General features: G+C 35.6%; 2 protein-coding genes across 8 annotated transcripts in view; one reads left to right on the top strand and one right to left on the bottom strand.

The window, feature by feature from the left end:
• LOC113078762 (transcription regulator protein BACH2-like) overlaps positions 1-13,733 on the bottom strand; it is a 32,146-nt gene that overhangs the window by 13,060 nt on the left and 5,353 nt on the right. The gene's annotated exons all lie outside the window — the stretch shown is intronic.
• Positions 2,898-12,534, top strand: LOC113078763 (uncharacterized). 6 transcript variants are annotated; one of them, XR_003281638.1, is made up of 7 exons: positions 2,898-3,216; positions 3,904-3,935; positions 4,333-7,032; positions 7,144-8,216; positions 8,322-8,477; positions 9,726-9,818; positions 11,770-12,534. XR_003281638.1 is itself a non-coding variant. In XM_026251059.1 (6 exons), the coding sequence occupies exons 4-6, from the start codon at positions 8,328-8,330 to the stop codon at positions 12,085-12,087; spliced, it is 561 nt and encodes a 186-aa protein (XP_026106844.1). In that variant the 5' UTR covers positions 3,902-3,957; positions 4,333-7,032; positions 7,144-8,216; positions 8,322-8,327; the 3' UTR covers positions 12,088-12,368. The 6 variants fall into 6 exon arrangements, 1 of the variants encoding a protein (XP_026106844.1); XR_003281637.1 differs by having other exon boundaries at positions 2,905-3,216; positions 3,904-3,957; XR_003281640.1 differs by lacking the exon at positions 2,898-3,216 and having other exon boundaries at positions 3,902-3,957; positions 4,333-4,381; positions 6,881-7,032; positions 11,770-12,368.

Below are 13,733 nucleotides of genomic sequence, written 5' to 3' on the forward strand. Positions count from 1 at the left end.
TCAAAATAAGGTTAGCTGTCTCTTATTCAGAGGGTTACTGTCATATTCACATGCCAGTATAAAGGATGTGAACAAATGGTGTTTGAAAGAATGGATCTCTTTGAAAAAAGCAAGCTATTTTTTGCCACTTCATGGGAAATGTCCCACAATGCATTCACATCTAGCTTGCTTCAGTTCCCTTTGCAATATAGAAATAGAATGGCAAAGTCCTTCAGGAGTAAATGCAGTTGTGCCAGTTCATTTAGTTCTACAAATTACTGTTGCTTATTCAAAAGGAAATCAGGTGTGAGATAAACAGCTGAAATTCCACTCCTCAAGTCAATCAGGGCATTCCTAAGCAGGCTTTCCAACTTAAAGATGGGGTGACTCCATGCCAGAGTATTTTGGGCATTGGTTGCTGAAACAGATCTTGAATGAGTCATGGTTTCCCAGACTGAAGTGAGAAGTGACTCATAACTGTCTTTAATATGGGCAGAGGCAACCATGAAAAACAAAAAACAAAAACAAAAAACACAGCAAGCAGGCTATAAATATACGTAGAAGCTTGCAATGAGCTGGATAAACATACTTTAATACAAGCGGTACATAATACAACTAGCAGATGGTCATGAACGAGTCATTAAAAACATAGATCACGGATATTTTAGACTAAAAATCACAAGGGACTGTGAATTACAGTTAATTTGGCATAAATAATTAGTACATTAGATGAACTGTTAGATTAAATGCTAGTGAAAATGTTTTCTTGCTCACCAAGGCTGCATTTGATCAAAAGTAAAAGCAGAAATATTATGAAATATAATTACATTTTATTATTGCAAAACAAAATTACTGTTTTCTATTTAAATATATTTTAAAATGTAATTTATTCCTCTAACGCAAAGCTGAATTTTCAGAAGCCAGTATTGTCACATAATCCTTCAGAAATCATTTGATTTTTTTTTATGCTGATTTGTTTCTCAACATGCTTTTTTCCCGCCAGGATTCTTTGATTAATAGAAAAGAACAGCATTTATTTGACAGAAATGTTTGGTAACATAAATGTCTATAACATCATTTAGTCTTTTGATCCATTCAATGATTAAATAAAACTAAAGTACTAATACCTATAGGAATAATACTAATAATTTATTTAAAAAAGAAATTCTTAATGACCCTAAACTTCTGATTGTTTTTTGTTTTCTACAAGAAAACTGATGAAAATTAATACTGAAGCAATTTGCTAAAGGAGATTTAATGCAGATTTAATGTAAAATTTAAATGCAAAATATGTTTTGCTATTGAAGCATAAATTGAAAGCCACTATTTAAATATCACACACACAAAAATTAAAGCATTGCAATATTGACACTGTTATGCCTACATTTATTTTGCCTATAAGCACAGATCAGCTTTTGAAATGAGATTAAAAAGCTGAACTCTTTTTCTCATTGCCTTTTGTAACTTATCTACACTATTAGAAATTCCTGAAAACACAACAAAACTAGTATAGAACAGTCCCGATATAATCAACAAGGCTGCCTACACTGTCTGCACATTGCAGTTATGCTTTTCACACTTTTGTGGTCTATACAGTTTTCTTGATTAAAACTGGAGCATGCTAATTTTGTCACGTCATGTTGCTTGCATACAGTGTAGACGAGATGTCAGCATGACTAAGGTCTGGACATCCTTTCTAAACAGATGGTTACTGAGGCCAGCATGGGAGGCAGTAACCAACTGAGGGTGACTGACGGTTTAGGCAGCAGGTTGCACCTGATTTCCTCCCTACAGTAAAATATCATGAATTTCAAATGAATATCACACAAGTACCATGGGCTCAAATAGCTTGGAAGAAACTATTAACATAATCAACTAGGAAACGCTGAAAAGCTTTGAAGATTTCATTCTGCTGTGATCTCATAAACCGATTGCAAAACATCAAAAAGAAGGAATGCAAAAAAAGCAAATGCTGAAAGGTTTGTGCGCTTATTAAAATTTCACCATGTTCTACAAATCTGATGAAGAGCATAAACACACATTTGAAGACAGTTTACTACTTTTTATCCATGTAAGACAACCTAGACTTGTGCGAAGGCATGCCAGGACAACAAACTGTTGAGAAATGCTAAAGAACATCTCTGAAACATTTCAATTCAATTCAAGTTTATGAACTTGAATTATTTGTTTAGTGCTTTTTATGATTCAAATCATTGCAAAGCAACTTTACAGAAAATTACGCTTCTATAATAATTAGTAGTAGCTTATCAGTGGTGACTGTAATTTATGTGCATATGACAGAAATGTATGGAAAAATAAAAAATTTAAATCAAACAGACGATGAAGATTATTAAAATCAATTATTATACGATGCAATCAAATATAGCAAAATGTTGTTTCAAGGCTAGCATCATCTGAGGTCCTCTGAGGGGTTGGCATCATCTCTTCTCATTTATTTTTGTGGTAAGATCTCTTTCTGTTATAACGAAGGACATTTGACAAGGTAGAAATGTTTACAAGTATAATACCATAAGCATGTTAGTGTCCTAAAAATTTATTGTCTCCTGATGCATTTCCTTTTTCGCTTAGACTGCTAATTAGGCAAAACAGGTTGATTAATTAAGGACTTGATTTATGAGAAATTCCCAGTTATAATTACAATTAATGGCACAGTCTTGCTTTTCAAGACTCCTTAAACTGTGGAAAACAATATCACAGTGACATTTAGAATCACCACCCTGAAGTTGAGCTGAAGTTCACTGTTGTCATTTCAATAGATCTCTCCTACACTCAAAAAAATTAATCATGGCATAGTTTATAATTATGTATTTGAATCCTTTTGATTTTATTTAAATAATAATATTTTCAAAATGTATGTAGGCAAATTGCTTAGAATCCATGTAAATTTGCCCATTGTGAAAACTATTTGATTTAATCAGTTAACAATTATGAATATGGTTTAAATATATCTAGCTGTGGAACGAGCCAGATCATATCAGTTATATTTTATGAGATTGGTTTGCATATAATTTATGGGCAATGGAATTGTTTAGAGGCGGAAATGATCCATACTCCAGTCGGTAGGGAGCGGTACGGCACATACACGTGTCTATGGCAATGCACATGAAAAAAAAAAAGCAGCAACCAGCGCGCGCGCGGCAGAGAGGCAGTTGAAAAACCACCGTTCTCCTCGCCATCTTACATCGGATCATCTTCTTGGATCAACCTGATTGCAAGGCAAGTTACATTTGTACTCATCGTATAAAAGTTGACTGCTTTCAATATATATGTGTGTTATTACTGCTGTTGATATCGTATTAAACTGTATCAATGCACTGACTATCAATCTGCATTTATTCCACTTATGTTAGCTAACTAACTTGCACATGGTTCTTATAAAAGCTAACTTTATCTACTTTCCCCTTAAGCTACTTTTTTCAGCTAGACAGTATAATTAAAAGTAACTGGGATGCGTATTTATTTTTAGTTTAACGTTATATTAATTTCCGTATTTTCTGACCTGAGTAACATAACTAGACCTTTGGCCACGTGCATAGCTTAAGTTAAATCCGAGAGGAAAAATGGTGTTTACTGTTTAAAGATTAAAATAGCGATGTGTCGTTAAACGATTACTAAACCAACTGCAATTTTAAATGTATTTATATCGTACATGGATAACTTCCAACAGTTGGTCGTGTGTTCTATGTGAGCCATGGTTTTATCCCGTCTGTGTCTTTTGCTGTTGTTCTGCTCTTGTTCTGTGGTTTAACGTTTGACGGCAAATAAAGACAGTTATAAACTACTGCAATTAGTAAATGAGAGTACTATTCTAATAAATCTCTAAAAATATAATGCTGGCTTTGTAATTTCATAATCAAAAGTATGCTTTTGTTTCTAACCAAAACCATTTTTTTCCCTTTACAGATACATCAAGCATCTTTTCTTACATCTAAATGGTGGGACAACCTCCTAGACCTTGTATGTATGCTACAAAGATGTTTTTTTAATACATAGAAGAATCAATACATCTGATTATGAACAATTAATCTCAGTTTGAATGTTAAATGATTCAACATAAAAAAAAAACATAACATACATAGTTAAAAACATAATTAAAAACATATTTTACAGACATGAACAGCCTAATATCATCCTGCAATCAACCAAAGTTTCTTATAAATTGGACCTATGTAGTTATTTCATTGTTATAAAAAAGTTATTAATAAATTATTATTAGTAGTAGTAGCTGTATTTTGAATTACAGTAAAATCAAGTATAAATTAAATTATTTATGTTGATTCTTTAATATTTGGATGTAACTGATTTTTTTTTTTCTTTTGTCTTTGTTCACAGATATGTGAATGTGGCCATGCAAAGTGTGTGACATTTCATTATCTACCCGGTATGAATTGTTAAAACATTTTAGGCTGAAACATTTCCACTATGGTCGCAATTGCCGGTATCCCTGTCTATATGCAGATTGCCCATGTACATTCACAAGTTGGAAGAATCTTTTGAGTCACACATATCAAACACACAGGAAGTTAACAGCAGCAAATGTTCAGTTAACTACATTCTTTTGTCAGACGTGTGCATGTAAGGAAATTTTAACTGAAAAGGAATACTTTGCTCATGTAAATCAACATCTTAGGCAGTATGAAACCGTAACTTGTATGTTTGAAGGATGTAAGTTTGAGACAAACATATATGGAACATTTCACTCGCATAAAAATCGTAAACATAATCCCTACACTCTAAACGATTTTAAGGCAGGTATTGTTAAACTCGCTGCTCAGTCAGACGAATCTGGTAGTACTGTAGATGAAAGCCCCTCATCTTCTGCGGACATAGATTTTGTACCTCCGTTAGATGCAGATAGTGAAATAGATACTTCTGATGACCTGCCGAAATTAGTAGAACAAAAAATAGCTGCAGTTTTGCTGAAGTTGGAAAACATTTTTCATGTGCCATCTACAGCTATTGATGAACTACTAGATGAACTACACTTCCTCTTAAGTACTGTGTCTGTGCCTGTAACTTGTAGCAGTCTTTCAGATTTTTTAAAAAACAAAAACCTTGAAGTTGATAGCTTAATTATTAAGGAACTAGCTGATGTACTGTGTAAATCTAACCCTTTAGTAAAATCAATAGGGAAAGATGGTCCCCTTTCTACAACTTATAAGAGAAAAGAGTACTTTAAGGATTTGTTAAATATTGTTGAACCAGTGGAGTTTATTCTGGACCAAAAAAAGAGCAGGACATTTCAGTATATCCCATTACTGCAGTCTTTACAGCAGCTACTTGATTGTACTGCAGTGTTAAACGGTATTATCAGTAGCCACAGAACACAGGAAACTACAGACAAGTTAGATAATCAGCAGTATCGCTCTATAAGAGACGGTTTGTATTTTAAGGACAACACTTTCCTGTCAGGTGATGAGTAAAAAATTTGTTTAACTTTGTACATCGATGATTTTGAGTTATGTAATCCCCTGGGTACATCGCGAAAAAAACACAAATTGTGTAGTGTGTACTGGATTCTGAATAACTTGCCACCAGGCTCTCATTCAGCACTTTCTTCCATTTATTTAACGGTTTTGTGCAAAAGTGACGATGTAAAGGTATATGGCTATGGAAAAATTCTAGAGCCACTTTTACAAGACCTTTGTACTTTAGAAGAGCATGGTGTTTTCAGCTCAAAACTTGGGAAGTTTGTCAAAGGAACAGTCCATAGTGTTGTAGCGGACAATTTGGGAGCCCACGGATTGGCTGGTTTTGTAGAGAGCTTCTCTGGCCAGTATATTTGTCGATTTTGTACTGCTCAGAAAGTAGATATTCAAACAAGGGATGTTCATTCAGGTGCTTTTTTGCTTCGAACAAAAGAAATACATGAAGCACATGTAAAGTCTGCACAGGAAACTGACACAAATTGCTTTGGTGTGAAGAGAGCGTGTGTTTTAACAGAAAAACTTCAACATTTTCACGTTAACACAGGCTATCCCCCAGATATAGTGCATGACTTATTTGAGGGTATTGTCCCTTCTGAACTGGCACTATGTTTCAGTGTTCTCATCTCTAAGAAGTATTTCAGTCTTGAATGTCTTAACACACGAATCGTCAAATTTCCCTATAAGTGGAGTGACAAAAAAAATAGATCTCAAGTTATACCAAACAGCTATTCATGTAAGAAGACAATAGGTGGCAACGCCCATGAGAATTGGAATCTAATTCAATTGCTTCCATTTCTAGTAGGAGACTTGATTCCAGAGGATGAGCTTGCTTGGCAAGTGATATTAGACCTGAAGGAAATTGTAGAATTAGCTGTGGCACCAGTTCACACTGATGAGACAATTGCTTATCTTGATGTCAAAGTGTCTGAACACAGACAGAGACTACTCGAGCTTAACCCGGACGTAAAGCTTTTACCTAAACACCACTATCTTGAGCATTACCCGCACCTGATTAAGTGTTTTGGGCCTCTTCTAGGTTTATGGACGATGCGATTTGAAGCTAAACATAGCTTTTTTAAACAAGTAGCTCGACACACAAATAATTTCAGGAACATTGCACTCACATTGGCAGCCAAACACCAGCAATTCATCAGTTACCACATATATTCATCCACACTCAATACATCAAATTTGGAAGTTTCAAATGTCTCTACAGTCCAGGTTGATGTTCTGAATAAGGAAGTTGTGTTGGCTCTCAGGCAGAAGTATCCAAATATCAGTCAAGTTCACCTTGCAAAAAGTGTCACCACTAGAGGAATTAACTACAAAAATGGAATGTTAATTGCATGTGGTTCAACTGCTGGAATGCCAGAATTTGCAGAAATTCTGCAAATGTGCATAAGGGGAGATGAGCTGAGTTTCATTGTGCGTTTATTGTGTGCATGGTATAGAGACCACTTCAGATCTTTTGAGTTGACTTCTTCACCAGGTAAAGAGGTTGCCCTGGTTCAGCTTGAAGAACTGACAGACTGCTATCCACTTGTGGCCTATACAGTTTGTTCCAAACGTATGGTAACCCTGAAGAGACACATCGTCATCAAAGGTGTTATTTATAAGACTTTCAGTACCTTTTTTAAAAGAATGTAGTAACTTTAACATCAATGTTTTATTTGTTAATAAGACAATTCCTATGTTTTTTGGGTCTGCATTCTAGATTAAAAAATCAGGATGGCAGGACCAGTTAGCTTCAGAGTCCTGTTTGGAAGTGAAGATGATGCAAGAAAACTAACCATTAAATCCGGAATACCGTCTTCTGTGGATGAATTGTCTTTTGAAATTAAGACCTTCTTTGGAGTAACAGAGCAGTTTAGGCTTCAATACAAAGACGTAGACTTTGGAAACGAATTCATGAACCTCTTATCAATTTCTGATATTCAAGATCGCAGTACTTTGAAAGTGGTGTACTTACCTTGTGAGGCTACCACCTCCACAATATCCTCAGCTCCATCCACTAAAGATAACTGCTCCACAATCCCAGTTACTCCCTCCAATATATCTTGCAGCTCCTCATCACAAGAACCAATTGATTCAGCATCTGCTGACTCCTGTAGCAGCAACGATACTGTCATATTGTCATCTCCTGACTCCCGGTCTTGCACTTGGCCTAAAGATTTTGTAGTGCCACGATTTTCATATTGTGCCGAGATGCAGCTCCAGAAGGGAAATGATGAATTCAATGCAAGTGGAACTCTCCTATCTCTTACGCCCAAACTCAGATCTGATATTCTTGAAGGCATTGCAGAAGAAATAATCAAGTATACAGCATATCCAAAGGACAATCAGTTTGAAAAAGTTGCTGAGGCCTTGATACAAACCCATCCATGTTTGCGTGAGAAAGGAACTCGGACTGGGTGTTGTGGATGGAAGCACTGTATTAAGATAAAGATGATGAACTTCCGAACCAAGCTTGGCCGAGCTGGACACCCAGAAGTCACAGTCAACTCACTTAAAAACAAACAGAAAGGCCAGGGAAAACCAGCTGCAAACATAAAAAAGCCACGGAGGGCAGAGGTTAATTTCTGTCCAAACCATCCGAGAGGTGAAACCAATGACAGCCTGGAGGTGGAAAGGGTTGCTCTATTGACCGAGGTAAAAAAAAAGAATAACGAGACCATTATCAAGGAAAAGATGCAGCGTACCTTCTCATACCGACGACAAGAAATTCTTCAGGAGCCAATGATTACAGAGGTCTGAAACAGATGGCCAGCATTGTTTGAAGTTGAAGAAGTAAGTAGTTAAGTGTTGTTTGAAAGGGAAGTGCAGATTTATACACTAACACATCTTGTTTAAGGTGAAATATATTATTTTGTGTCCTTTTTCATCTTTTTTCAGGTCAACATGGAGTTCATGCGTATAACAACTGTTCCGCTGATATCAAAATTCATTGGTCAACTGGACAAATACACTGATGGCCTGATGAAGGTGTTCCGTCACAAAGGAGGATGTGCAGGACAGAAAATCCGCACCATAATGGCATTGACAACTAAAGTAAGTGTGTTTTTATGTTTTGCATTTGTTTTCAACTGGTTACTCATTTGACTTGACAGGAATTCAGAAAACTCTCTCTCACACATGCGCACACACACACACACTTTCTCTATCCCTCTGAGATACCAAGAACACAATCTTTCTTACACATTAAATACACATTTATTTGATTTATTAGTGAGGACATCTCAATCTCTCTCACACACATGCACACAGTCTTTCTGTTTCTCTCTATTCTAATTACAGAACTTTAAAAATATTGTGCATAAACAATAATGCCAATAAAGCATTATTCATATAAATAAGTTGCTAAATAATTAAGATTGTTGTCTGTGTATGGTGTTTTATAATAGTGTATTAGTTTACCCAAAAATAAAAAAGTGTTATTAACTGAACCTCATGACGTTCCAAACCCATAACTTATCTTCGAAACACTACGGAGCCCCGCACATGAAATGCAAGAAAAAAAGCACAATTTAATAATTAATTCCCTCGATTTGCTAAATCGTGTGCACAATTAAAAAATTTTTTCCTGCATGTCATGTGCAGGGCTCTGTACAACACAAATAAATATATTTTTTATGAAATCTGAGAGGTTTCTGTTCCTCCATTGACAGCTACGCAACCAACACTTTGACATTTCAAAAATGTTATCAAGAGATCATAAAACTATTCCATATGAATTGAGCAGTTTAGTCCAGAATTTCTGAAGGAATTAACAGATAGAATTTAGGCTTTTTTTTTCACAAACAAACATTCATTAACTCACATCAGTTATAGTAAACGGAAGCTCAGGAATTTTTGCGTTGATGTGCGAGAACCAGTGTGGTTTGTTCTAGTGTGTTAAGCAGGTTCGGTTGATCTTCTGTTTATGTTTGCTGATCAATGTTTATACAAATAAAAGCCTAAATTTAGTCTGTTCATTAAATAATGCGATCATCTTCTTATGCTTCTCTTTAGAAAATTTGGACTAAACTGCTCAATTCATATGGAATAGTTTTATGATCTCTTTATGAATTATTTGAAGCGTCAAAGTGGTGATTGTGTAGCTGTCAATGAAGAAACAAAGTTTTAAGATTTCTTAAAAAGAGATCTTCATTTGTGTTCTGAAGATGAACAAAAGTTATGACAAAATTTATGACATAATTGTACATTTTGGGTGAACTACCTCTTTAAAATGTAGCCTTACTTGAACTATTAGTTAATAATTAATGACGTTTTTTTGGGGTCTTCTTATGCTTGTTTGAGAATGAAGACATAAACACCAGGCGTGATTGTATCCTGAGGTGCCTAAGTGTCTACCTCAACGAAGACATTGAGACACTTGTCAAAGAATATGTGGTAAGTGTGTGTCAAGCTATTCTCTTCATGTTACAAATTTCAATTTTCATTGATTATGTTAATTTTCTCATTGGTATCACAGTCTAGCTTATGCCCTTGTGTGTAGTGTGCAGCGAAAGATTAAACTATGCAGCAATCAGTACAGAGCATGATTGATCAAACTAAAAATGACCTGGATAAAATGATCCAGTTGGTATTACAAAGTAAGGAACATATGAAATCAGAATCGTGAAACACTCACATCATTATGCTGATCTCAGATTTGGTGTAGATAGGAAAATTAAAGGGTTAGTTCACCCAGATAGCAAATTTATGTAATTAATAACTTACCCTGATGTTGTTTCAAACCCGTAAAACCTCTGTTTATCTTCGGAACACAGTTTAAGATATTTTAGATTTAGTCCGAGAGCTCTCAGTCCCTCCATTGAAGCTGTGTGTACGATCTACTGTCCATGTCCAGAAAGGTAAGAAAAACATCATCAAAGTAGTCCATGTGACATCAGAGGGTCAGTTATAATATTTTGAAGCATCGAAAATACATTTTGGTCCAAAAATAGCAAAAACGACGACTTTATTCAGCATTGTCTTCTCTTCCGTGTCTGTGTAAGAGAGAGTTCAAATCTAAGCAGTCTGGATATCCGGTTCGCGAACGAATCATTCAGTTCACCAAATCAAACTGAATCGTTTTAAACGGTTCGCATCTCTAATACGCATTAATCCACAAATGACTTAAGCTGTTAACTTTTTTAATGTGACTGACCCTCCCTCTGAGTTCAAACAAACCAATATCCCGGAGTAATGCATGCACTCAAACAGTACCCTGACTGAACTGCTGTGAAGATGAACACCGAGCCCAGCCAGATAACGAACAATAGACCGACTCTTTCATGAGTGAAGAACCGTTTGCATCGGTTTTCGGATCACCAGTAGTTCTTTCGGACAGTTCGATTCAATAAACCGGTTGAAGAAAACGGTTCACCGGTTCTTTTGCGCTTTACGTAATGGCGTCATTGGCGATGATTGCCCTTGATTCAAGCCTTCGGTTTACCCGCGCTCATTACACTAGCACAGAATCAGTTCAGAATCAATCACCAAAAGAATCAGTTCAGTTCCGACGCTCTGTGTCGGTCTGCTTCACGCTGAATCACACATGCGCAGTATCATCAGCTCCTCGGTTCACGAATCGGACGCGTCTGACAGAAACGGTTCTTGACTCGTGAACGAGTCAGTCTATTGTTCATTATCTGGCTGGGCTCGGTGTTCATCTTCAGTTCTCTCTTCACAGCAGTTCAGTCAGGGTACTGTTTGAGTAAATGAATTACTCCGGGATATTGGTTTGTTTGAACTCAGAGGGAGTGTCAGCCACATTAAAAAAGTGAACAGCTTAAGTCATTTTTGGATTAATACGTATTAGAGATGCGAACCATTTAAAACGATTCAGTTCGATTTGGTGAACTGAATGATTCGTTCGCGAATCGGATATCTAGACTGCTTTGTTTTGAACTCTTTCTCACAACATAGGGGAAGAGAAGACAATGCTGAATAAAGTCGTCGTTTTTGCTATTTTTGGACCAAAATGTATTTTCGATGCTTCAAAATATTATAACTGACCCTCTGATGTCACATGGACTACTTTGATGATGTTTTTCTTACCTTTCTGGACATGGACAGTATACCATACACACAGCTTCAATGAGGGACTGAGAGCTCTCGGACTAAATCTAAAATATCTTAAACTGTGTTCTGAAGATAAAAGGAGGTCTTACAGGTTTGAAACAACATCAGGGTAAGTTATTAATTACATAAATTTGCTATCTGGGTGAACTAACCCTTAAATAAATTATTCATGGCAAAACAGGAACACAGTACAATTATCATTTCAATTACATGACTTAATCAATAGGAAAACTTGGAACACATTGGGAACTTATTTTCTTTGTTTATCTTCCAGGACACTGAAAGTGTGGAGGCTGAGTCTCTCATTGCACAGACAACAATGGGCATCTATGTAATTCGAGCGGAGGGCACTGGTCCTGAAGAAGAACCTTCAGATGTTGGTGTTGTTCTTGAAGGAGTTGAAGTTCTGCAAAACCTGCCAAGTGTCACACTTGGATGTGTAATGCTTTTTGGACTAATTTATGCCCTTAACTTAAACTATCCAAAGGACCTCAAGTGCACATTTGAAGCATTTCAGAAAATCCTGATGGAACTGGATACAACCAAGCTGTCGCCAAAAGTTCAGGGACTGAAAATTAAGATGCTTCAGTGAATCATTGAGAGATATGCTGATATTTACATTTTTCCCCTTGACTTGCACTTTTTCTACTCGTTAGAACCACCACCCTATTTTTCCAAATTATTGCATGTCACAGATTTGTGAAAATGTTTGTGTAATGTTAACAAGTGTTGTCATTGAATCAGATTTGATCTGATTGTTATGTCTACCTCAAGTTTTGCAGTTTTTTTAAGCACAGTTCTTGAGGAAAAAGTACTATGCCTGCAGTCTGTTAAAATCCTTTGCATTTATTTGTTATAGGATGATTGTGGCAATAATAATAAGTAGTGCAATTAACCTTGGTTTGTTAGGTAAAGAATGAAAGTACTTTTTTTTTGAGGTGGCACACAACACAGTATAAGTGAGCACATACTGTCTTGCTAGCTCCTCTTTTTGCTGCCTTTTGTGCTTGTTATTTCTAAAATAAAAATGTGAAATGAAGTGACCCTGTGGACATTCTTTTTTGTGTTGTATATTGTGATTGGGAGGGGAAATAGTGATGAATAAGTAAATACAAATTTATGAATATGATTTTAAAATACATTGGGTTTATTAATACAAATTACTTAAATGTGATGCATATTAAGTAAAATAGGTTTATTACATAAAAACACATAAACCCATTTCTTATTAATTTAAAATAAATTGGATTAATTGAAAATATCACATAAATCTAATTGTTACTTGTTTTATTTAAATAGGACTTACATATATTTATCACATTAAGTTTATTAATACGTTTAAATTAAAAATACGTAATCCAAATGGATGGAAAATTTATATGCAATCAAATTACATAAATCTTATTTATAAGGCCTAAATATTTTTTTGAGTGTAAAATAAACACAGGTATTTCAATCCACTGGGAATGACCTTTCTTTCCGGTCACTCCATTTTCTAGGATGTTGTCTATACCTCTCTTATTTCAGCTGAAACACTGACATCACATCTCGCCTGAGGTATGTTTCATCTGTATGCAGTGAGAGCAGAACTGGACCACACACATGCAGTCAGTCAATGCAAAGATCAGATCAGATTCACGTTGTGAAATAGATTATTCCAGTTCTGGTTGATGATTTTTCGATACAGTGGCAAGTTGTGCTTAAATGAATTCAGGCTATCCAAAATGTAGATGGATTTGTTTCTTCATCAGAACAGAATTGGAGAAATTTAGCATTACATCATTTGCTCACCAATGGATCCTCTGCTGTGAATGGGTGCCGTCAGAATGAGAGTCCAAACATCTGATAAAAACATCACAATAATCTCCAGTCCATCGATTAACTTTGATAATTAATCTTGTGAAGAGAAAAGCTGCATGTTTGTATTGTATCGAATATGTAATAATCAAAAGACTCTTCTCAATCCATAATATGGCTTTCAATAGAAAAAGTTGTCTTGTCTGAATCAAGAGAGAAATCTGCACAGATCAAGCACCGTTTACAAGCAAAAACAGTCAAAGACAAGCAAAAGACAGATCATGTCAGATAAACAGATGTGTCAGTGGATTTCGATGTAAGAGGACAACAAGTAATGGATTTTTTTTTCATTGAAGGAAGCATTATTATAGATTATAGATTATGGACCAGAAGTAATGTTTCAAACATAAAACATCTTGATGGATTTGTTTCTTACAAACA

This window comes from Carassius auratus, unplaced genomic scaffold (assembly GCF_003368295.1).
Source record: "Carassius auratus strain Wakin unplaced genomic scaffold, ASM336829v1 scaf_tig00026523, whole genome shotgun sequence".
Lineage (NCBI taxonomy): Eukaryota > Metazoa > Chordata > Actinopteri > Cypriniformes > Cyprinidae > Carassius > Carassius auratus.

Bases quoted from the DNA above. Each gene is read 5' to 3' on its own strand.
- LOC113078763 (XM_026251059.1), top strand. From the start codon at position 8,328: ATGGAGTTCATGCGTATAACAACTGTTCCGCTGATATCAAAATTCATT. The intron at 8,478-9,725 runs GTAAGTGTGTTT...TGCTTGTTTGAG, and splicing joins TAATGGCATTGACAACTAAA to AATGAAGACATAAACACCAG. The intron at 9,819-11,769 runs GTAAGTGTGTGT...TTTATCTTCCAG, and splicing joins CACTTGTCAAAGAATATGTG to GACACTGAAAGTGTGGAGGC.